Source organism: Rhipicephalus microplus, chromosome 4, assembly GCF_043290135.1.
Source record: "Rhipicephalus microplus isolate Deutch F79 chromosome 4, USDA_Rmic, whole genome shotgun sequence".
In the NCBI taxonomy this organism is placed as follows: Eukaryota; Metazoa; Arthropoda; class Arachnida; order Ixodida; family Ixodidae; genus Rhipicephalus; species Rhipicephalus microplus.
The window spans coordinates 29,900,261-29,923,235 of record NC_134703.1 but is presented as its reverse complement, the minus strand read 5'-3'; the positions used below and the strand labels follow the sequence as shown (position 1 = coordinate 29,923,235).

At 47.3% G+C, this 22,975-nt stretch overlaps 1 protein-coding gene across 1 annotated transcript in view; it reads left to right on the top strand.

The window, feature by feature from the left end:
- Positions 1 to 19,028, top strand: part of LOC119171588 (ATP-binding cassette sub-family G member 1) — a 57,842-nt gene extending 38,814 nt beyond the window's left edge. The window contains exons 7-13 of the mRNA XM_075892415.1: positions 454 to 568; positions 1,433 to 1,569; positions 4,364 to 4,465; positions 5,061 to 5,229; positions 7,841 to 7,941; positions 15,909 to 16,064; positions 17,073 to 19,028. Of these exons, the coding sequence (XP_075748530.1) occupies positions 454 to 568; positions 1,433 to 1,569; positions 4,364 to 4,465; positions 5,061 to 5,229; positions 7,841 to 7,941; positions 15,909 to 16,064; positions 17,073 to 17,417 (1,125 nt within the window). The 3' untranslated portion in view covers positions 17,418 to 19,028. The remainder of the gene's footprint in view (positions 1 to 453; positions 569 to 1,432; positions 1,570 to 4,363; positions 4,466 to 5,060; positions 5,230 to 7,840; positions 7,942 to 15,908; positions 16,065 to 17,072) is intronic.
- The last annotated feature ends 3,947 nt before the right edge of the window (positions 19,029 to 22,975 follow it).

Here is a 22,975-nt window from a genome sequence, read left to right as displayed (position 1 = left end):
CTTTAGATCGGGTGGTGGCTAACGCCCCCAAGCCGCAATACTTAGTACCCTTAATACCCTTAACTTATCAGCCGCGCCCTCCGACGGAGAGAGTCCGCGCAGCCGCCGCGCCGAATTTCCGGCGTGGCGCGAGCCAGTTGCACCTTTCTGATTACACCAGCAACTAAAGACCCGCGTTTCTAAAGGGGGTGCCGCAGCAAGCTTTGAACGTTAGTTCCGGCGCTGTAGTTTGGCCACTCTTGCAGGGTATGTGAAAGGCTGCGGTTCGATTCTGCTATGTATAAGCCAAGGAAAGACCAATAGGATCAGCCAAAAAAGACACGTTTAAGCCCCTAATATGAAGCAGCTTCGCTGTTTTTTTTAATCTTCACATGGCTATTGTAAACTTTTCTTTTTTTTTCATATACAAATGAGCTTCAGTGTCACTGAATACTGGCGCCCTCTTCTTCGCAGCTCTACATGGTTTCTGCGGGTCGTTGCATCTACAATGGCAAGGTGGATAACCTGCTGGGCTTCCTGACGAGTCATGGTCTGCAGTGCCCACAGTTCCACAACCCTGCAGACTACAGTGAGTTGCGCAGGCGAATAGTAGACTTGTGCAGTCACGATGTACGGTACACGGACAATGGCCGTGCATTATGTTTTTAGTTACGCTCTCCTAAGACTAACGGTAATTTAAAACTTAATTTTAGGTAGAGGCTGACACGCTTAGTCCCGTGTGCTCAGATTTGGGTCCACGTTGAAGAACTCCTGGTGCTCGAAATTCCCGAATGACTCCATTACGGCGTCTCTCATAATCATATGGTGGTATTGAGACGTTTAACCCGACATATCTTCGAAAAATTCATAAACCGTGGACGTACGTCGTTCAGTGATCATGTTTTTCATGACTTCACCTTTTCTACAGTGTCTTCTTTTGGTGTTGAAAGGAACGGAGCGGCTGTTGTGACGCGATGACGTACAACGCGAATATGATGACTTCGTCCAATTAGAACAGCGAAGTCGGGCAAGGGCGCCAATCACTTGTGGCGAAAGCTGTTTTATCACCGACGAAAACTCGGTTTTTTGTACGAAAAATACCATTCACATTAATAACGTCCAAGGTGCATTTAGGTGTTATTTGTTTGAATAAGACTTGGCACCTTTGGACTGGCACACTCAAAGTTGCTATATTAGATCAAAGTAAACCTTGTTTGTTTATTTAGGGGAAACTTTTCCTTGCTAACGTGAGGGCTAACGGGAAGAACAGCTGGTGATACGATGCGGGAAATTATTATCGTAAATTATAATACCCGTAATAGAAGGAAAGAGTTCTACTGGCTGGCTTAAGAAACCACTTTTCCGTTATATTTTTCAGCTCGCGCTTCGTCACCAGTGGTGGTGTCAGGTGTTCAATGCAGTGCTGAACTAACGTTGCTTCTTTCTTTCGCAGTCAGCGAAGTGGCGTCTGGCGACTACGGCGACTACCGCGACGCATTAGCCCGCGAGTTCGAACTGCCTGTACCCGACAGCAGCGAAGCCACTAAAGGCACGAAAACGAAGTACGGAGGTCTCATCATGACCAACGAGGTGCGTATAGGGCAGTGGCTGTGGTTTGTTTATTCGGTTTAGGCCATTCTGTATCTTCCCCATCTCTCTCTCTCGTTCCTTACATTTTTAACTTTAAAGCCATGCATCATTGTATCCATCGGTCGACGCAGAATATCCTAAAACGCACGTGAATCGCAGCGATACTCTGTTCAAAAGACTAATCAACTTTAATAACATGATGCGCTTCAAATGACCAACGCGCAAATTTTTTCACGAGCTTTGCAAAACTCTGGATCGTAAATACGTGGATAATCGCCCGATGTAGCGTGTTCCATACACTTTAATGGCGACTAGCGCCCTTCCAGCACAAGATGACATCGCAGAGAAGACACGGGGCACCACGACATTGTCGCACGCGTGGCCACTTGTGGCCAAGTGGCAAACGCTGCAGAGATTGAAGATCTGGCGAGAATGCGCTGAAGCATTGCAATGCGATATTGGCAAACATCGCGATACCCCAACAAGAGAAATACAAGGAGCGCATGCAATTACAAGATTGCAGGGCGTGTGTAGAAGTGCACCCTCAGTGGTGCAGTCCGAAAAAGAAATAAACTACCTTGACTGTGAAATTTGACGCATGTCTGTTTTCTGACAGCATGCACATAATGTTTCGTCCACACATGTTTGCTTGTACGTTTTTTTGGCTGCTAGAGGGCATAAAAAGATTGCTGATATCAATAAAACTTCGTTTGATAGAAACAGCGTTCTGTTTCTCTTGTATGTCTTGCTCTCTGTGGTGCCGTGTCGCGCTACAAATATGGAAGCTAGATAACAACTAGCCCAACGTATTGTTTCGTGACAATAGCGTCCGACATCAGGGTGATGTTTTGAGATGTAGCGGGCAGAGAAATATCCCTTAAGCGAATTTGCAATTATGCCTGCATAGGCATTGCAGATATTGTACCTGCTTACTATTGAGACTATACGAAGACAGCTAGAGGCGAGCGAGACGTAAGAGAAGGTGAGTTGATCATTATTAAATTTATTGATAAGAAAGAACCGCTGTGGCAGGTCCGACTGCTTCAGAAAGGCTATCACCCGTCCAATATATGAGCTAACTGATAACGCAACTTAAGCTGTGTCGGTTATTCTTGAGGCAAAAATTATACACTCCAAATTTATTTGAGTACACAGAAAACACAAAGACAGAGAAAATACGGAGGTAAGAGGTTGACAACTGCCACCTATAGAGGCACAACGCCTGCCCGCTTTTTCGGGGAGGCATAGAGGAAATAAGGGAAGAGAGAAGGAGACGAGGAAAATAAAACTCTTGGATTCAGTCAATCACTGAATAATTTATCAAAACATGAGTTCAAAATTGATAACGTCTCTTTCAAATAATCAGTTTAAATAAAACTTTCATAGCTGAAAACTTTCGTTACTGTCAATTTTTTGGACCAGATACCTGTAATAGCCACGATTTAGGACATTAGCGGACCTAACACACAGTAAGCAATGCAATTTCCACGTCCTCTGTAACAATAACTGCGTCCATGCAATTTCCACGTCCATGTAACAACAACAATAACTGGGTCGGTCGTTACCTGTATGTACGCATGTATGTAGTAACTAGCTCACAGCATATCCACGAAGTGAATGATGATGAGTGGAGCGAAGCTTTGAAGGGTTTTATAGACTAACCGTGAATCATGCACTGGTCGCGTCCGTCCATCGTCTGACTGTCTGTTTAACGCACGATTGAACGGACAGCAAGACGAATGGACGCACGGACGGGACACGGACATACAGACGCACAGACAGACGCACGAATGGACGCATGGGCGGACGGACGGACGGATGGATGGACGGACGGATGGATGGACGGACGGACGGATGGATGGACGGCCTGACGCACGGACGCACAAACGGGCGCACGTACAGATCCACGGGTGGGCGCACGGATAGACGGAAGCAAGAACGAACGGACGGACGGCAGCACAGATAGACTGGCGGACGCTTCGTCCCATTCATCATCATTCACTTTGTGGATACTTCGTGATTTTTTAAGGGGCGAAGCTCCTTAGGGCGTGGGCTGTGCGTCCCCTGTAACCTGTATGTAGCCACCTCTAGTTTAGTTCTTGCAGTGTTCACTAGATGGCGGTACCGTCCCCTGTATGTAGCCACCTCTAGTTTAGTTCTTGCTGTGTTCACTAGATGGCGGTACCGTCTCCTGTATGTAGCCACCTCTCGTTTAGTTCTTGTAGTGTTTACTAGATGGTGGTACTTGTAGCTGATGATGAAAAGATGCAAGATGTTATAAACTAGAAAGTGGTACTTGTAGTTGATGAAAGACGCGAGATCTTATAAAATAGGAATGATGTCACATATGGCGCGTTGTCATTGGTTGAAGGCAATCGTTCGATTTAGTGCGGCGACGTACGCTAGGGGGAGCGATGTAATAAAATCGAGTGGGCAAAATGTACAGAGGATTCATGGTTTACCAGGTTTACCTCCGAAGCTTCGCCCACTCATCATCATTCACTTCGTGGATATGGCGGAATTTTTTTTTTCATGCGTTTATTGGGAGATAAATATTTTCTTCAAAGCTCCTTCTTGTATTGTTGAAAACAAGTGTTCATTGTGTAAAGGGTGTTGTATAAATAGTAGAAGCACAACATGCACCCCATTTTGGGCGTTGTGTGCACTTCTAATACCCAGTAATACATTTTACTTCAGCGTTATTTCTTCATAACGTCCTTCGTACAGTGATCACAGATGTGGACAGTGATATGGATGTCCTGTGTGTGTGTGTGTGTGTGTGTTTTATCTACAGCAAAAGGCCGACGCCAATCGGATGTACTCTTTTAAAGTCAACCAGTTTCATCAGTTCCAGATCCTACTTAAGAGGTGCTGGCTTTCTGTTTTCCGTAACAAAGTAAGTCATAATTTTGCGATCAGTATTCGCTTTTTGTTCATGCAAAATGTGCAACTTTTTTATATAGTGGCAGAAAAGTAGCCAGTTTGTCAGTTTATCAAATCAACGAGCATAAAAAATGAGAACGTCATAGCTTTAATTTCAAAGTGTATTTTTGTAACTTTATTTAGCCCCATGCACAGCGATGTTGTATTTAATGCGTTGAATTTTAGTCGCTCTTTGTTTACAACAAAGCTCACAAAGTTATATTTTGCGCGTTTGAGCGTTATTATTTTACTCCTAATGTATACTGTGTACACGAAGGATAGTCGAGCCAGGAAGATGCTTGATGAGTAATTCTACTTTGAGCAATGTGTGCACGATTGCAAAGAACAATAAACGCCCAGACAACATTTAATGGCGAGGAAACGTCGGTTTTTCTGTTTCCCAATTTTATAGCGAGAACTGTAGCTGAAATATTTTGCGTGTGTATTCGCGTTAGAGATCTGAAGAGAGTCGTCAAGATGAGGTTTCGTGTTTAAGTATACAGTGCCGCCTTAGTTATTCGTGCACGTATTCAGCACATGCGACTGTGTGTTCACGTTGTTGGGCGCAGGTGGCCACACCCCTACGTATTGTAGCATACGTCGGCTTCGCGCTCATGTTGGTCATCCTGTACTACGACATCGGCAACAAGGCGAGCACGGTGACGCACAACGCCACGATGTTCTTCTCCATGTGCTGCATATGCGTCTTCCAGACCATCCTTCCCGCCGTCATAGTCTGTAAGTCCAGAGATGTGCGCAAGATCGAACAGTGTACTGTACCATTTTCAGTTAGACTGTGCTTCTGTACACTTGCATGAATAAAGGCGAAATTCCTTAATGACTGCCGGGGTTTTGCGTGTCAAAACCGCGATATAATAATGAGGCACGTCCTATTGGATGGTTCCGGAAATTTCAACCACTTGGAGTTACTTAACGTTCGCCTAAGTGTAAGTACACTGGCCTGTAGCATACTCGCTTCCGCCGGAAATGCGAACGTCCCGGTCAGTGTCGAACCCATCGTCTACCTTCAAGTCAGAATCTGAGCACTATAACCACTTCATCCCCGCGGCAGCTAGAAGGTAATCCTTTTGTATCTCATGTGAACGTGACCTTGAACTAAAACCATGGCGACAACGCGAAACAGCTGAAAAAAAAAAACAGCACTTGTCATTTCAGGTGAGCATGCAAAACAGACTAAAGCATGATACATACACTATTATTACTAATAACCTAAATTCTCCAGCCGAGTTACAGTCCAAACATAGAGGATAAGGACTGTGAACTGACCGGACCCCGTTTCGAGACCTATTCGGTCCCTTCTTCAGGGGTGACTGCTTGGTCGGCTCCGAAGCTCGTGATTTTTTTTTTGGCGGTGTCGCCCTCTCCATCGTTTTTCTTTCTACCGTTGTTGTTGCTGTGGTGTTTTCTCAGCTGTTTCTGTGAATGATTCTTAAAAGAGAGAAAAAAAAAAGATAAAAGTGAGCCCCGTAACTGTCTGCATCATAGTGCGACACCTCAACAGTGGCTCACGAGGGATGGGGGTAAGGAGGGATTAAAAGGGATAGGGAGGATAAAAAGGAATAGGAATAGAGATAGGGACCGGGACAGAGAGACCCACATATAGAAGTAAGCAGGAGCTGGGAAAGATGGACAAGGTCGCGGGAGATCGAGGAGGGGGCACCACTCGGTGATAGCTTCACGGTGTCAGGAAGATTGGGGAGGGGGGGGGGGGGGGCTTAGTCGGCCAGAGCTGCGCTGTCGTCGGAGATCGCGGGGCACAACCGGTCGGCACGAAATCTAGCGAGCGAGTCCTGTAGACCGTGCATGTATTTTATTTATTTTTTTATTTTATTTTTATTTTAACACATACTGCGGACACTAAGTGGTCCAAGCAGGAAGGAACACTGGGCAAGGTTCCAGTTCAGTGTTTAACTTGTCCAGGACTTGTTTGTATGTGCCAGGACTCTAAAAACTGCCTTTTTCTGTGGCTACCCTCCGTGTCAATGACCCGGGCGTCGCCGAAATCGATGCGGTGGTCCGTCTTTTTCGCTGTGTTCAGCGAAAGTGTTTCGTGCGGCTTTGAGGTTACACACATTGTTTTGTCGTTGTAATCTTTCGGGGAAGGTTTTCGTGTCACCGATGTAGGTGGCGGGACAGTCTGCGCATGGAATTTCGTAGACTAGCCCGGGGAACCTCTCTTTCGGCGGTCTTTCGGTCGCGGCAAGAATCGCCCGATGGTTGAGACCGGTTTGTGCGCCACCCGAATGCCCTTTTTCCTCAGAACCCTGGACAACTGCTCGCTGATTACCGGCACGTATGGGACAGAGATGCGGTAGGATTGCTTCGGATAGGCCTCACTACTGTTAGGGTTATCCTTCGCAGAAGGCCGTTTCGCGGTAGCCAAGTCGCTGGCGTACTCGACGAATAAAGCTTCTCGGATATTCATTGTCCAGCAGGTCGGCGGTGATTGCTTCTTCTTCTTTTTTTTCCGCATTTTTTAGAGCTGCAGATGATCCCTGCGCAATTAGGGAGTGCCTTGACTACTGATGTTTTGTGTGCAGTCGTGTGGTTAGAAGTGCACTGCAGATACCGTCCGGTGAGCGTAGGTTTTCGGTATACGGAAAAGATTAGACGTCCATCTCCACGCCCCGCTTTTTGCCTTTTCACTAGCACATCCAGGAAAGGGAGAACGTTGTTTTTTTCACGTTCTTCGGTGAATTGAATCGCTGGCTCAGCGATTCACTATTATTAACGATGCTGTAATTACAAAGCCGCTAGTGATTAATGAAGGTTATTTAAAAAGTCAGCTAGGGACCGCTATTCAGTGAATTAGCAGCAGTTGATAAGTGAATGATAATTAGGAAACTAATTAGTGAAAATTGGAGTCTTGCGGAACAGGATTAGACCGGTAAACACGTTTTATGTAGCCTATATCTATAAGGTAAAGAAAAGGCGATGCATAGTGGACAAAAGCATGAGATACACACAGAATTGTGAACGATACAGTAATTACCAATCCATTAAAGATTATTGAAAGTTGTTTGAAAACTCAGCTAGTGACAGCTAATCACTGCTTAGCGGCAGTTGATTAGTGGACGTTAGTTAAAAAAACTAATTAGTAAAATATAAATGAATGTCGAAATAGGAGTAGGCAGGTAAAGCACGTTGTGTGCACACCTTTAACGCAAAGGAAATTCGCTTCTCCTTCCAGTAGTTTCAGCGAATACAGTGAGACCCGGCTATATTTGTTCCCAACCAAGAAGTATAAGAAATTAAGAAGAGTTTTTAAGTTTGCTAATTCGTTCAAGAAATTGGTGACCTTTTTGACAACCCCTTCACGCTTTTGCAGTTCCCGTGAACATCTCAGTACTAATGAGAGAGCAAAGAAATTGCTGGTACAGCCTCAAAGTCTTCTACCTGGCGAATTACGTCACGGAGATTCCATTTCTGGTGAGTGAAGGAAGGAAACTATCTTTATTTTGGTCCTGCGGAACAGGGGCGTAGCCAGGGGGTGGCACACCAAGCAGGTGCCCCCCCCCCCCCCTCCGAAATGTTTTTTACTATTGCATAGAAAACGAAAAATGGCCATTTTAAGGGGGTGCCCCTCCCCGAAATCAAGGAAGGTAGTGCCCCCCTCTCTTCCCGAAAAAAAAATTTTGGCTACACGCCTGCCGCGGAACGCCTGTGCCTTTACCTGTAACTGTACGGGCACCTTTTTTTTTTTTGGGGGGGGGGGGGGGGGAGGGCGCCATTGTCACGTAGCTGAACACTATATAGGGTTCGTTTGGCAAACAAAGTTTATTGGCATGAACGTGTGCTCCTTAAAAGACTCAAGGTAGAATGCAAGCGCTTAAGTAACAGCCAACCAAGCGACGTGCGCAGGTGAGCGTCGGTGGAGAACGAAGAGCGCTCGTACTTTTTTTTTGCGAGTGTTTTTACATTCGCGTTAGCCCTTGGGGAACCGCGGGTTAGACAAAACAGTCACCTCGTGGTGGCAGCGCCACTTCGTGACATCTGTCACCGGTAGACATAACATTCTTCATGCCGCGACGACAGGGCGTACACTTTGTTCCTATCAGATCAGATATCCTGTGCGGCATACAAGACAGAAAAAAAAAGGGAAGCTCACGCTTACCTTTGAACATTGATAAGGCTACTTGATAAGAAACTATAAGGACACAAAAAAGAAAGAATAGCTCGCGTCCATATGAACTTGATAGTATCTGTGGTTTTACGTCCCATAACCAAGACATGATTGTGAGAGACGCCGTGGTGGAGGGCTCCGGAAAATTTTTAACAACTCGTGTTCTTTAACGAGCACTGACGTCGCACAGTGCATGGTACCTCAACTATTTCGCCTCCATTGAAACGCGACCGCCACGGCCGGAATCGAACCCGCGACCTTCAGGGCAGCAACCAAGCACCCTAGCCACTGTTCCGCCTAGAGGGGCAAGGCAATATTAAATTCCAATGAGAATAGCCTGCAAGTTATCCTCCTATCTGCGTTCAGTCCTTGCGCGTATAGTTCTCTATCTGCAGTACTTTTAGGCACGCGTGTCATTTCTCACCGCATCCGAGATTCTGCATTTACGTTGCGTTCCATTGCATACAGTGCCGAGGCTAGATTCGTAGTATCCTTTCACTTCTTGCATTGGTGCATATCATATTAGGTCATTAACAAATACATAACAAAAGAATACGCGAATGGAATAAACTAAATGTAAATGTTACTAATGCCGACACGCTATCGGCATTCAGCACAATGTTAGAACCCATGCGCAACCTAAAGTAGCACGTCAGTACTTCCCGTACTTTTTAGTGTTTTCCCCTTTACTTTTGCACACTGCACTGTAGTAGGTTAGACGTTGATAAAACGCTTTTGTGCCTTCAATTTATTGCTCAAATACCTGGCTTGGTATGCGCAAGTCAGCAGTTTGCTGAGTGTGCTCCTGAAAAATTGCGCATATGTTCATTCGGTCACCGGCATTTGTCCGCATCTTCTCTTAACATGCATACGGAAAAGTCTGGTGCATTTAAAATTTGTGCTTTTTTTCAGTCTTTGTCACAGAACGAGCGCTAAACAAGAACGCGCCGCCAAATCCTTGCGACAACGGGCGGTAGAAACGCCGCGAGGTAAAAAGAAAAAAAAAAAAAGAGAAAGCAAACATCCAAGGCTCCCGGGCGCGCGCTCTCCCCGCAGAAGCACGGCTTCGCAGACGAACCTCCTCACCCCACAGCGGCGGCCGGGCAAGCGCTAGAAATTTCCAGAACGAAGGAGGCGTGGCTACGCCGAGCTGAGTCACCCGACGCGGAGGGCTGACAAACCGTCTCGCCTCTCTCCAGCCTTCGCTGCGTATCGCGCCGACGAAAGGACGAGAAAATTCTGGAAAGTGGCGCGGAAGGTATTTAATCGAGCGGCCGAGACGAGAAAGCAGGAGGAGACGGAAAGTTAGCGCCGGAGCGCGTAGGGATTCCGCCGTGTAGTCGGCGAAGTTTTTGGTCCGTAGGGACGGCTCGAGCTACAGGCAAGAGCGTGGGTTTTCCGCTATCGAGCGAAGACGCGGGCAACAGCTGCGTGTGTGAAGCCGACGGATTTCCGGCGAAGAAGTTGAAGTTTGAAGAGTGGCCAATTGAAGACGGGAGGTTTCCTGGAAGAGAAACTCCAGAGAGCTGCGGAACGACAACAACGCTGGACTTTGAGTGAGTGATTCTCGGAAGAGTATCATTCAGACTTTTGTTCCAAGGACTTTGGACTGAATAGGTTTTCTATCTCTTTAGTCCTTAAGTGTCTTGGTTGTTCAATGCATGTGACTGCATCGTAGTGCGTATTGTTGTCTGTGTCCGTTGTTTCAAGTGTGGTTGATTGTACTGTGTAGTACATTGTTTGTTTGGTGACGTATTGTATGTAACTATTGTGGAGTGTGCATACGTGTGTATTGCGTTTTGATCTGCCGTTAATGAGAATATAATTTTGTTGGTTGATCAACTCTCGGCTCTGTCTTGTTCTTTGGGCCACAGCCGGCGTCCGCTGGCGCACCAATAAGGACCACTTCTAAATTGTCCACGCTTTCGTGGTGCGGTTCGGGGGGCCGATACTTCGGCTCTTGGAATTAGCCCGGCGATCGCCTCCCTAATAAACGGGACAGGTGGGACAATTAATCTGGCGTCCGCGAAACAGGACCTTTTGGTGCACAGTGTGTCCAGAGTAGTGAGAAAGAGCCTCGAGTTGTTGATAGTGCTATCGGAACGATTTTGTGTGTTGTTCAGTGTTCTCGTTAACGAGTGCAGGGGAGTGTTCCGATAGACAGATTTAGGCAGATACTTTTTGCACGCGGCAAGGTTTTATTTACGAGTTGCGAGACACAATGGATCTCGAAAAGTTAGTTGCGCTTGGTGAGAAGATGGGTCTTTCCGGCGCCGAACTACGGAAATGGGTAAGCCAGAAGGAGAAAGAGGCGGTGGAGAGAGAAAGGTTGGCAGCTGAGAAAGCCAAGGAAGAAAAAACAGCTGAGTTGGAACGAGAGAGGTTGGCGGTCGAAAGAGCCAAAGCGGAAAAGGCAGCTGAGTTGGAGAGAGAAAGGCTGGCCGCTGAAAGGGCGAGAGAAGAAAGAGAAGCAAAGGAGCGACAGCTGAAGGAAGAAAGAGAGCAGCAATTGAAGTTGGAGCTGGAGAGAGAGAAGTTGGCAGCCGAAAGGGCGAGAGAAGAAAGAGAAGCGAGGGAGCGCCAGCTGAAAGAAGAAAGAGAAGCGGAGATGGCTGAAAGGGAACGGCAGCGGCAGCACGAAATTGAACTCGAGCGGCTCCGTTTGCAACAGCGAAACGAAACTCCCGTCCAAGCTAGAGTTGAAAGCAGCGAACGGGAAGATCACGGCTTCCGCTTGAACCCAAGCAAGCTGCTCGTAGCGTTTGATGAAAGGAAGGACGACCTAGACGCGTACCTCCACAGATTTGAGACGATTGCGAGGAGCCAGAATTGGCCGGAACAGCAATGGGCAACTGCTTTAAGTACCTGCTTGAGTGGTGAAGCGCTCAGTGTGTACGGTAGGCTGACGCCGACCGATGCAGCCAACTACGCAAAGGTGAAAGCTGCTTTGTTGAAGCGATTTAGATTTACCGTGGAAGGATTCCGGGATAGATTTCGGACAGGAAAGCCAGCTGACGGTGAGACGGCTACGCAGTATGCCGCCCGACTTTGCCATTATTTCGACAGATGGATTGAACTTTCAGGGACAGCACAGGAGTACGATGAGCTTAGAGAGCTGTTAATTAAAGAACAATTTCTTACTAGTTGCCACCCAAGCCTGTCGCTGTATTTGAAAGAGAGGAAGGCGGAGTCATTTGAAGGAATGCTTGAATTGGCTGATCAATTCTTAGAAGCGCAAGGAGGAACTAATTTGGCCAAGGTCAAGAAGGATTGTCCCGAGGATTCGAAGAAATTGGCTACTGAAGAAAAGAAGCGTGCACCAGAGAGCATGCAGCGATGTTTTCTGTGTAACCGAGTGGGTCATCGCGCGAAAAACTGTCGAACGATCTTTACGAGCCCTACGGTTGTAAAATGTTTTAAGTGTGGTCAGACTGGGCACAAAGCAGATGCATGTCGGAACGGAGTGAGTCAAACTCACCAGGTATCTTGTGTGCAAGCGGCACCGAAATCTGATAATAATGCCGTCACCGATGGATTCGTAGAATTGAAAAATGGGGAGAAAATTCCTATTGTGGGGGCTGTAATGTCAAAACAGCCAACCGGTGTTACGAAGGGAATGCCAACGCTTCCTGGAAAGATTGCAGGCAAGAAGATTACGGTTCTAAGAGACACCGGTAGCTCCACGGTTATCGTGAGAAGAAATTTGGTACGGGAAAGAGAGTTGACAGGCAGAACGAAACCGGTTTGCCTAATTGACCGTACGGTCCGGATGCTTCCCGAAGCAGAAATTGAGGTTGAAACCCCGTACTTCAGCGGGAAGGTTACTGCTTTATGCATGACGACCCCCCTGTATGACCTTGTCATCGGAAACATCGACGGGGCGCGAGGGCCAAGTGATCCGGAATGTTTGGGAGAAGACCCGAAGATAGAGCCCTCGCCAACACAGCGGCCGCGAGATACAGTGGAGGAGCATCCCGTGACGGGTCTCACTAGAGCCCAAGGTGAAGCTGCGGCGCAAGAGACAGCGAAGGAGAAGACGATCGTGTCGAATAAGTTCACGGGCCGAGCAACTGGACTTACGTCGGCACGACCTCAACCGACAGACAGTATAAAGGAGACGGAGTTGGCCAGCCGGGCAAAATGTAGAGGCATTATCAAGCGGGTAAATAAACAGACAGGACCCGTCGAATGTAATGACGCGTTAACGGTGTCGGAAGAGACAACGATGGCTGAGACGACGCCTCAGATATCGTCTTTGGAAAGGGCTCGCCGAAAAAGAACGTGGAAGCACAAGAAGAGATCGAGCGAGCACCGCAAAAAGGGGCGCAAGCGCTGTTCGAAGTACTCAAGATAGGTGCTGAGGTGGAATCAGAATGTGTTCGGCAGGGCTGAGTGACATATGTTGTGTTAAGGTTCTTGTTATCCTGTGTCTCAAGTGTATGTCGAGTGAGTCAGTGTTCTGTGCGATGGTGTATAGTGTTGTATAATTGTTGGATAGACAGAACTTTGTACGTTTGTATTGTTTAGAATGTGTGATGAAGTGTTGTAGGCATGTACCTGTGGTTATATTTCATGTGTTGTGGAATTGAACTACAATGTACGTTTGTATTGAGTGATATATTGTGAATGTGAAGTGTCATGAGCGACGGATTGTGTTACAGTCTGTGAGAATGTGTGGTGACTGTTCGCGCTCGTCTGTGTGGTTTTTGAATATTATGAGATAATATTCTTAAAGTGGGGGGCAGTGTCACAGAACGAGCGCTAAACAAGAACGCGCCGCCAAATCCTTGCGACAACGGGCGGTAGAAACGCCGCGAGGTAAAAAGAAAAAAAAAAAAAGAGAAAGCAAACATCCAAGGCTCCCGGGCGCGCGCTCTCCCCGCAGAAGCACGGCTTCGCAGACGAACCTCCTCACCCCACAGCGGCGGCCGGGCAAGCGCTAGAAATTTCCAGAACGAAGGAGGCGTGGCTACGCCGAGCTGAGTCACCCGACGCGGAGGGCTGACAAACCGTCTCGCCTCTCTCCAGCCTTCGCTGCGTATCGCGCCGACGAAAGGACGAGAAAATTCTGGAAAGTGGCGCGGAAGGTATTTAATCGAGCGGCCGAGACGAGAAAGCAGGAGGAGACGGAAAGTTAGCGCCGGAGCGCGTAGGGATTCCGCCGTGTAGTCGGCGAAGTTTTTGGTCCGTAGGGACGGCTCGAGCTACAGGCAAGAGCGTGGGTTTTCCGCTATCGAGCGAAGACGCGGGCAACAGCTGCGTGTGTGAAGCCGACGGATTTCCGGCGAAGAAGTTGAAGTTTGAAGAGTGGCCAATTGAAGACGGGAGGTTTCCTGGAAGAGAAACTCCAGAGAGCTGCGGAACGACAACAACGCTGGACTTTGAGTGAGTGATTCTCGGAAGAGTATCATTCAGACTTTTGTTCCAAGGACTTTGGACTGAATAGGTTTTCTATCTCTTTAGTCCTTAAGTGTCTTGGTTGTTCAATGCATGTGACTGCATCGTAGTGCGTATTGTTGTCTGTGTCCGTTGTTTCAAGTGTGGTTGATTGTACTGTGTAGTACATTGTTTGTTTGGTGACGTATTGTATGTAACTATTGTGGAGTGTGCATACGTGTGTATTGCGTTTTGATCTGCCGTTAATGAGAATATAATTTTGTTGGTTGATCAACTCTCGGCTCTGTCTTGTTCTTTGGGCCACAGCCGGCGTCCGCTGGCGCACCAATAAGGACCACTTCTAAATTGTCCACGCTTTCGTGGTGCGGTTCGGGGGGCCGATACTTCGGCTCTTGGAATTAGCCCGGCGATCGCCTCCCTAATAAACGGGACAGGTGGGACAGTCTTGTTTTGCCTTTTTTCCCCTCTCGCCAATAAAATGTGGTACAGTTTGTCTGGCACATGATGTCCAGGCCGATTTTGAAGATGAGCTTATCAACACTTTTAGGGGCGAAACTCCTTAGGGCGTGGGCTGTGCGTCCCCTGTAGCCTGTATGTAGCCACCTCTAGTTTAGTTCTTGCAGTGTTCACTAGATGGCGGTACCGTCCCCTGTATGTAGCCACCTCTAGTTTAGTTCTTGCAGTGTTCACTAGATGGCGGTACCGTCTCCTGTATGTAGCCACCTCTCGTTTAGTTCTTGTAGTGTTTACTAGATGGTGGTACTTGTAGCTGATGATGAAAAGATGCAAGATGTTATAAACTAGAAAGCGGTACTTGTAGTTGATGAAAGACGCGAGATATTATAAAATAGGAATGATGTCACATATGGCGCGTGTCATTGGTTGAAGGCAATCGTTCGATTTAGTGCGGTGACGTACGCTAGGGGGAGTGATGTAATAAAATCGAGTGGGCAAAATGTACAGAGGATTCATGGTTTACCAGGTTTACCTCCGGAGCTTCGCCCACTCATCATCATTCACTTCGTGGATATGGCGGAATTTTTTTAACAGTGTATAACAAATTTGGGTAGGAACTTTTCCTTGTTCAATTGCACTTGATAACGAAGTCATGTCTTTTTATATTTTGTAGTTGTTTATCAATATTGTAAGCGAATTCGTAAGTTACTTGGAATGTTATTCTCTATGAATGAATATCATGTACATTAAAATATCTATAATGACCCCAATACTGAATTTGAGAGTAGCGAAAATGAATAAATAAATAAGAAAATTTAGGCTAGTTTGTCTGAAAAGCATAAGTTAAATATTCATGCCTATCTATAACAATTGTGAACTGGGTTCGATTGGCAACATCATGTAGCTCGAAGCATGATTGAAGAACATGACCTAAAGGTCACTTCCAAGGACACGTATGTAGCTGTCTTCAAATTGCAGCGTCTTGGAAGGCGTACTGGTGTCAGCGTCCAACATTCAGGCTGATCTTCAGCCCATAAGGCCTATTGGAATGGGACCACGCGTGGGAGAATCAAAGAGGCAGAAACTTTTTGACGAGTTTCACCTGAGTCCCTGGCTCTCGCAGGTACAGGGTGGGGGAGGGAGGGGGTTAAAAGTTCCCAGGCCACGCTCTCATAATAATACATGGGATCGCGCACCATGGCCTGGGAACTTTTGACCCCACCCCGTAGCTTACACACACGGTGTGATTCGGGACCACCGAGCCATTCCATGCACGGGATGAATAAGAGTTCATACGTCACAGCTCAGAGGACAGAACTGCCTGCTGTACGTGGTTTAAGGGCACTGATTTGCGAGTGCAGTGCCCAGTTGTTAAACCGCATCTTTGTCCTCTTTTATTCTGCTCCCTCTCCGAGCACAGGTGATACCAAACGCTTTGTTGGTGGCTATCGTGTACTATCCGACGGCACAACCGCGGGAGCTGTGGCGTGTGGCAGGCGTCATGCTCTTCTGCGTCCAGATATGCGCGGTGTCGCAGGCCATGGGGCTCATCGTGTCCGCTGTGTCCAAGTTACAGGTGAGACTAGCAAACCTTTTTTACAGGACGAGATCACTTCAGAAAGGAGGAGTGTGTTTTGATGATTTCTTTGAACTCAAGTCTTTGCTAAACATGGTTTTCACTGGGCAGGCAGCGGAAGTTTTCTTCGACGCTTTCTCGCGTATATCACTAGTGCTGTAGATGACATCAGAAGGGAAATGAAGGGTATTCGACGAGGACAGAATCAGTTGTGTAACTTTCAAGAACTTCGTCACATCGCGCATAATGCCACGCTTGCGCACTGGAATTCTTCACCTAACTCCAATAAACGCCCTAAGAATCTGAAGTCATTGCTTCAGAAACAACTGCCATCCAAGATTTCTCGACGTGACGCTACAATGCTGTGCCGGCTGTGGACTGGGGTAGCGTTTACTAAGTCATTCAGCCATCGCATTGACATGGCGGATTCATCCATGTGTGAAAGCTGCAACTGTATAGAGACTATTGCACATCTCTTGTGCCACTTTGCACAATTTGATGAAGATCGCCGGACTCTCCAGTGTGCCTTGAATAGACTCGATGACCGGCCATTTAATGAAGCAAAGATCTTAGGAGCCTGGTCGCACAGCACATCAGCACAGAAAGCCACACGAGCCCTCCTGAGATACTTGTCAACAACTTCATTGAGGGACCGCCTGTGAAACTCGGCATTGTGTGTGTGATGTGACATGTGTCTATCCTTCTCTCTCTCTTTTACTCCCCTCTCCCCCTCCCCATGTGTAGGGTAGCAAACTGGACGCATAGCCTAGTTAACCTCCCTGCCTTTCCTATACATTCCTTCTCTCTCTCTTCAAGACCTGAATATACAGTGGGCACTGTTAATGTAAATTATGCATGAGTTTCATTTGCTCTCTTATGCAATTTATTGACGGTGTTGATCATTGGAGAGGTTATTATTGCTATACCCAAGCACTTTATACATTTAGTTAGGTGCTTTTGTCACCTGTTCATCAATGTGCCGGTGTGTTCTTCCTCCCTGTCACACAGACGGCGGTGTTCCTGGCCCTGCCTATCGTGTCGCCGGCATTCTTCTTCTGCGGCTTCTTCGTGCCGGCTCACCTGCTGACGCACTACGCGCGGTGGTTAACGGACATCTCGTACATCTACTACGGCTACAACGGCCTGCTGCTGTCGGTGTACGGCTACGGCCGGGCGGCCCTGGAGTGTGACCAGTTCATATGCCTCTACGAGGACCCGCAACAGTTCCTCGAGTTCGTCGGTGCAGCGGACAAGAAGTTCTATGTGCTGGTGCTCGCGCTGCTGGCTTACGAGGCCATATGCAGGACAGTTGCCTTCGTCCTGCTCAAGATCAGGCTAGCCAGGAAAGAGTGAAGCGTTGTGCGACTGCGAGTTGACATTTCGTGTGAGTGCGCTCGCTCTCGTGTACGTACGTCGTGAAGTGCGAACATCGGGCATTCGGCTTTGCTTTTCGCTTGAGCTCGAGCCGCTTTAAAGTGGGAAGCACGGCGATTGGTACGGAATGAACCACCATGACAGTGCATTTCGCGAGCAAAGGAGTGGTGGTGAAGTGACTACGTGATCCAACGCGTTGAAGTGGTGTGTAAACCGCTGGAAGTTGGTGATTAAGACAACAATGTCAATTTATTCGACTTTTCATCGATGTAACGCTGACATCACTCATAGTGATTCACGACAACGATGTCGTATGCAGACCGCCAACGCCTCGCTAGTGATCGGAATGAGGTGGAGTGAACGCTGTTTTAGTGCGTTTGCAAAACTGACTTTGTCGTGAGTGTTCGCATTAGCGTGCTATTTTTAATGAATCTGGGAGTTCAATTTTTTTCTCATAATTAATCTGCATCAGTTTTGAAACAGTCTGTGTGAGTTGTGTGCAACTACGAGACACGTGGACTATTTGTTAATCCTTCGTAAAGATTGTACAACAGATCTGAGTGGATTTTTTATATCTTAAAGGACGATAACATGCCTATGCACATTTTTAAAATAATGTTCTTGTTTCATATTTTTTTGCAGTGTGTGTTTATAGAAATGACCGTTCCGCGAGTGAAGAGTGAAACCAGCAGCAGCAGCAGCATCACGTGTTGACCTTGCATTACTGCATTTGACAGATAGTACTGCACCTTAAACGGTCCGTGAGAGTTTCTCTCACCTCGCTCGTTCTACAATTATAGTCGTTTTTTACATTGCGTATGAGTAGCTAAAACGATACCATACGTAGGGATTCAATAAATGTAACATTATAGCGACAGACGCGAAACTATTTTAAAATGGAATACACATCCGCTTTTTTGTAGTCCTAAGTGAGCAAATCCGCCGGCCGTCGCAAGTGTCTCCTGGCTTCTACACCAGACCCGTTGCTTTCTAGTCTCCTACACCAGGGCCAAAACGTTTTATGATTACCTGATGGCCCACTAACTTCTGAGGAGTACATTGTCTGTGGAGAGCATAAACAATATTCTCGCCGTGCTAATTTGAAAGTGTTACTTAAGCACAAAAAAATTGAGTGATCATCGAACGAGGTAAGTTCTATGGCTGTAGTGAGCCTAAAATAATCGCGGTTAAGGGTTGCGTTGAAGCGCTATATCTCTAGATAAGATCAAAATTAAAAGTTGCTATTAATGAGCAAACCCACTGGAAGCGCTAAAACTACGTTCTGAATGTAAGCACTGAAGCAGCGATGAGTCGGGGGAGTGCTTGCATATGCCACATGTAGGACTAGTCGTACAATTAGTGGCGCTTTTTGAAACGTCATTAAATGCCATGAATTCTCATTGGGGGGTCACGGACACTGAAGAAGTGAGAAAATTGCAATCCATTTTAGCCGCACGGACTTCTTGCACCACGGCTGACTACATGCGCCCATGCGACGGCATGTGTGCGGAAAGGAGAGCCTATAGTAGTTGGCGAATGTTTGCCCTGCAGCACGGAATAAACTGTAGATTTGCGCTATTGTACAGCAAATTTGCGTGCTGCGTTTTGTTTATCGGTGTCACTGTCTTCGGCATGCTGCCAGCACGACGCTATGGATTGTGTCACCACGTTGATCCTCTCACCTCTTTCTGCATTAGTTGTAGAATGTACTCAAAAAACAACCTCATCGTATAAGGATAAGTTGGCCCCTAAGGTGGACGGTAAGCATAATTAAAGGATCATTTCTACTGGAGGACTAAAGCAGGAGGGCTAAAGAGCATGTGTCGCAGAAAATCCGGTGTCTGCGTCGGTGGCGTTTTCCCTAAGCAAAAAATGCGACAGGTGCAAATAATAAGCGACTGCTTAAACTAAAATCAAACCCAGACCTCACGCGTGACGTTAAATTGACATTAGAGACATCTATTAAGTCGACGTTAATTGTTGAAATGGCCGTTCGGAAACCCCGTAGTGTTACTTCTATGCCAAGCAAGTGCTTATTTTCAAACAAAATTGTGTTTTAGTGGCTGATGCTGGAGGACGGGCGAATAAGGACCTCCGTGTCCGTTAAAACGACACATCCCGACGCGGCTGAACGGGTTGCACCAGCCCTAGCGGTGGCACGTGCGGCCGCAGATTCCACCATTGCAGAAATTTGCACTGATTCCCAAAGCGCCCATGGATACTTCCGTCAAGGCATAGCACCAAACATGGTTTCACACATTTCGAGTAATATTCCTCCACATCCGGTGACTATCACGTGGGTGTCTGGCCACGAATGTATCCCCGGAAATGAGTGCGTTCATGCGAATGTCCGAGGTCTTTCCATCCGGACCGCGGTGGCCCGCTCACACAAATTCGCGAAAAAACCAGAAGAAAGAAGTTGCACGTATCATAACCTGCTCAGTCCCAAGAATGTACCAATGAAAGAAAGCTTTTGTAAAACTGTACGATTCATGACTCTCTGACCTTAAAAAACAAAAGCAGAAAAATGATCAATTAGAAGAATTTAATGGTTGTCTCAAAATGTGGTGGTACCCGTTTGCACACTCCTGATTTTTTCGAAGTCTCTAAGATTGAATGAAACAAAAATATCAGATTGAAATTACCTTCAAAATGATCGACAAGGCGTCCGCAGGTAAAGGAATGCACTATAGATGAGGTCGTTCACGCTATATACAACTAAGAAAAAAAAAAAAGCTTTCACCTATCACGAGGACGCAGCCGTGCGCTCTTGCAGTACTCAGTCAGGCACCACTTCTCAGGACTTCGTGAAAGCAACTCGTCCTTATTGTGCCAAGACAAATTTGGACACGCAAATACGAAATTGTGATGATATGTAACCTTTAAAACAACGATTCCCAATTGGGTACCCAGAGACCGTGGAGGATAAAATTTCGACCTATTACAGGAATGTCAGTCGACATTTTCCTTTCCCTCACTACCCTCTCCCATTCCTAATCAGAGCTCAGTTTGGCGCCAGCTCCAGACAAAAGCATTGATTTCCCCCTATCTGGCAAATATATATTTTACTTCCCTCTGATGATGATGATGATTTCTGGCGTTGCCCTTTGTAACGGGTGAACACATATATGTTGTGTTCAGCCTAGGTATATAAAGAAAAGAACAAAAAAATCAGAAGCACGAAGAGGAGTTCACTTCCACCACTGTTGGAGCCTTGTCTTTGTGGTAGAAATTGCTTTTGCATTCCTGTCCGCCAAGGCCAGTGCCTGAGGTAGTGTAGTGGCCTCTGGCGGGCAGGGTGAAAGTTTTTGGCATTTTAGCACCAAGTGCTCAATTGTCTCCTGTTTCGCTCCACACACTCTGCATAGGGTCGAGTGGATGTTTGGTTCGAAGTGGCTACGGTATGTGAGCGTGCGAAGCGCTCCCGCGCGCGCTTCGAACAGTAGCCCACTTCCACCACTGTTGTCATAGACAGATATCGGGGCAATGGCCTCTTTGTATGTACGATACAGCTGAAGTGTACTCTTCTGCTGCATCGAGATTTCCCATTACGCATTCTCCACTTCGTGTATCCCTTTCCGGACTGCTGCGGAAAACTTGTGCTCCGCGCTCTCGATTGTTGAGAGGTCCAGCATGTCGTACTTGCGTCTAGACTCTGTTCGACCACTGTGTCCTGAGTCCCACGAAGTGCAGGTAGTGGAACATGTGACGGGCCCACCGCTGATCGTTCATGAAGCGTAGGCGCCTTTCATAAATGATCTTGCTCGTGGCTTCCCGCGCCTCGTACGTAGACCAACCCATGTCCCCTTGGATGGCCTCCACTGCAACCCTTCCATGACAGCCCAATGCCAACCGGCCCACCTCCCTTTGGCCTCGCTCCAGCCACTCACGGGTCTTGCTGGACAGGCATATGATGGCGTTTACAAAGGTCAGACTTGGTACATGGATCGATTTCCACAGACCTAGCACCAATACATATCTGTTGCAGCCCCAAAGGCTTCTCCGGCGCAGAATGCAGCTCGCACGCTGGGAGGCCAGCCGCAGTCGATCCTCGTGCCCCGAGAATGGGTCTTTTTCCGTGCCTATGGTCACCCCCAGATACCGGTATTCTGTTGAGAAAGGCAACTTGTCTCCATTAGGAAGTTCTGACGGGAGGTTTGTGTCCACTTCTCCAGAAAATGGGACAACAGCCGACTTTTGAGGGTTAAACCGGAGGCCTAGGTCTGCCAAATGGAGAGCTGATATTGTCACCAGCTGTTGTAGCTGATGTCGGTCTTCTTCACCAATCACAATGCACGAACTGTCGGGGGCCTCGCCGGTGGATCTTTTCCCCTACTTGTGGAGGTGCCCAACACCCGTGGCGGTAGATCCTATTCCTAATTCATCATTTTTCTCGTGGAGGGCCCATAGAGAAACGTACTTACATAAGTAGCAGACACTGCCGTGTGGCCCCACGGCTGAGCTACTGCACTGCTTTCAGCGCCACGAGTGCCTGGTCAGAAAAGTTTTTCTTTCCGAAGCTGGGATTCGAACCCGTACCCTCATGCTCCCAAAGCGAGCGTATTTGCCACTAGGATACACACCCATGCTTTGACAAAGAGAATACATGTACAGTACACCTAAATCATATGAATGCGCACCCTTTATGCAAAACAAATGCAGAATGTTATGACCCTCGTCATTAGGTGCCATGCTGTCGCTGAGAAACGTAGCCGGGAAGCGCTCCCACGTCCGGAACCCCCGTTTCTCGGATCCAGCGGCGGGGATCGACAAAAGGATTAGAAGACGGCCCGTGAGCCAATGTCCCTACAAGCAATTCCTCCGGGCCAGCTTGTTTAGCAAGACGGCAAAGCAGACCGACCGCACAGGTCGTGTCTCCGCGATTCAAGTATCTACTCCTTGGCGGCCCTTCCAGGGAAAGGCAGAAGAAGCAACCTAACTGTCGAATTGTCCCGGGAGAGGACCCCATTCTCCATCTTCTCAGAGCATTGAGTTGGGAGATGCAACAACTATTCGGCGGACCATGTGTTATTGACTGATGGCCTGTGGGTGGTGTTTTGTGTGTCTGATTGCTGTTCCGATCAAGGAGAAGGAGCCGGACAGGGCTTAAAACGACGCTGCAGACTGCTGGACGTCGCTCTGAACCATGTAACGGTTCAACCACCACGCTCGTGAAACTCCCAACCTTTCTATGCTGTAAGTGTAAATAGTGTCATAAACCTGTTTGTTTTTCGTATCCTCATCTTGTCAGCGTTCGTTTCCTCCACACGAAGTTACGCCACGCTACCACAAAAAAACCGGGTAGACCCCGATCCGCAACAATGGGTGATCAGTGCTGGGATCCGAAACGACTACTGATAAACAGTGCTGATATCCACGACAACTGGAGTACAGCGTTAGGATCCATCCACCACAAGAAAGACATTTTCTAGTCAGCATTTACTGAATTTGTGGTAAAACATTAAACGTCCTTAGCTGGACACGATGTAGAGTGGATATAAAAAATTGCACAAATCAGTAATATTTCTTCTTTGCAA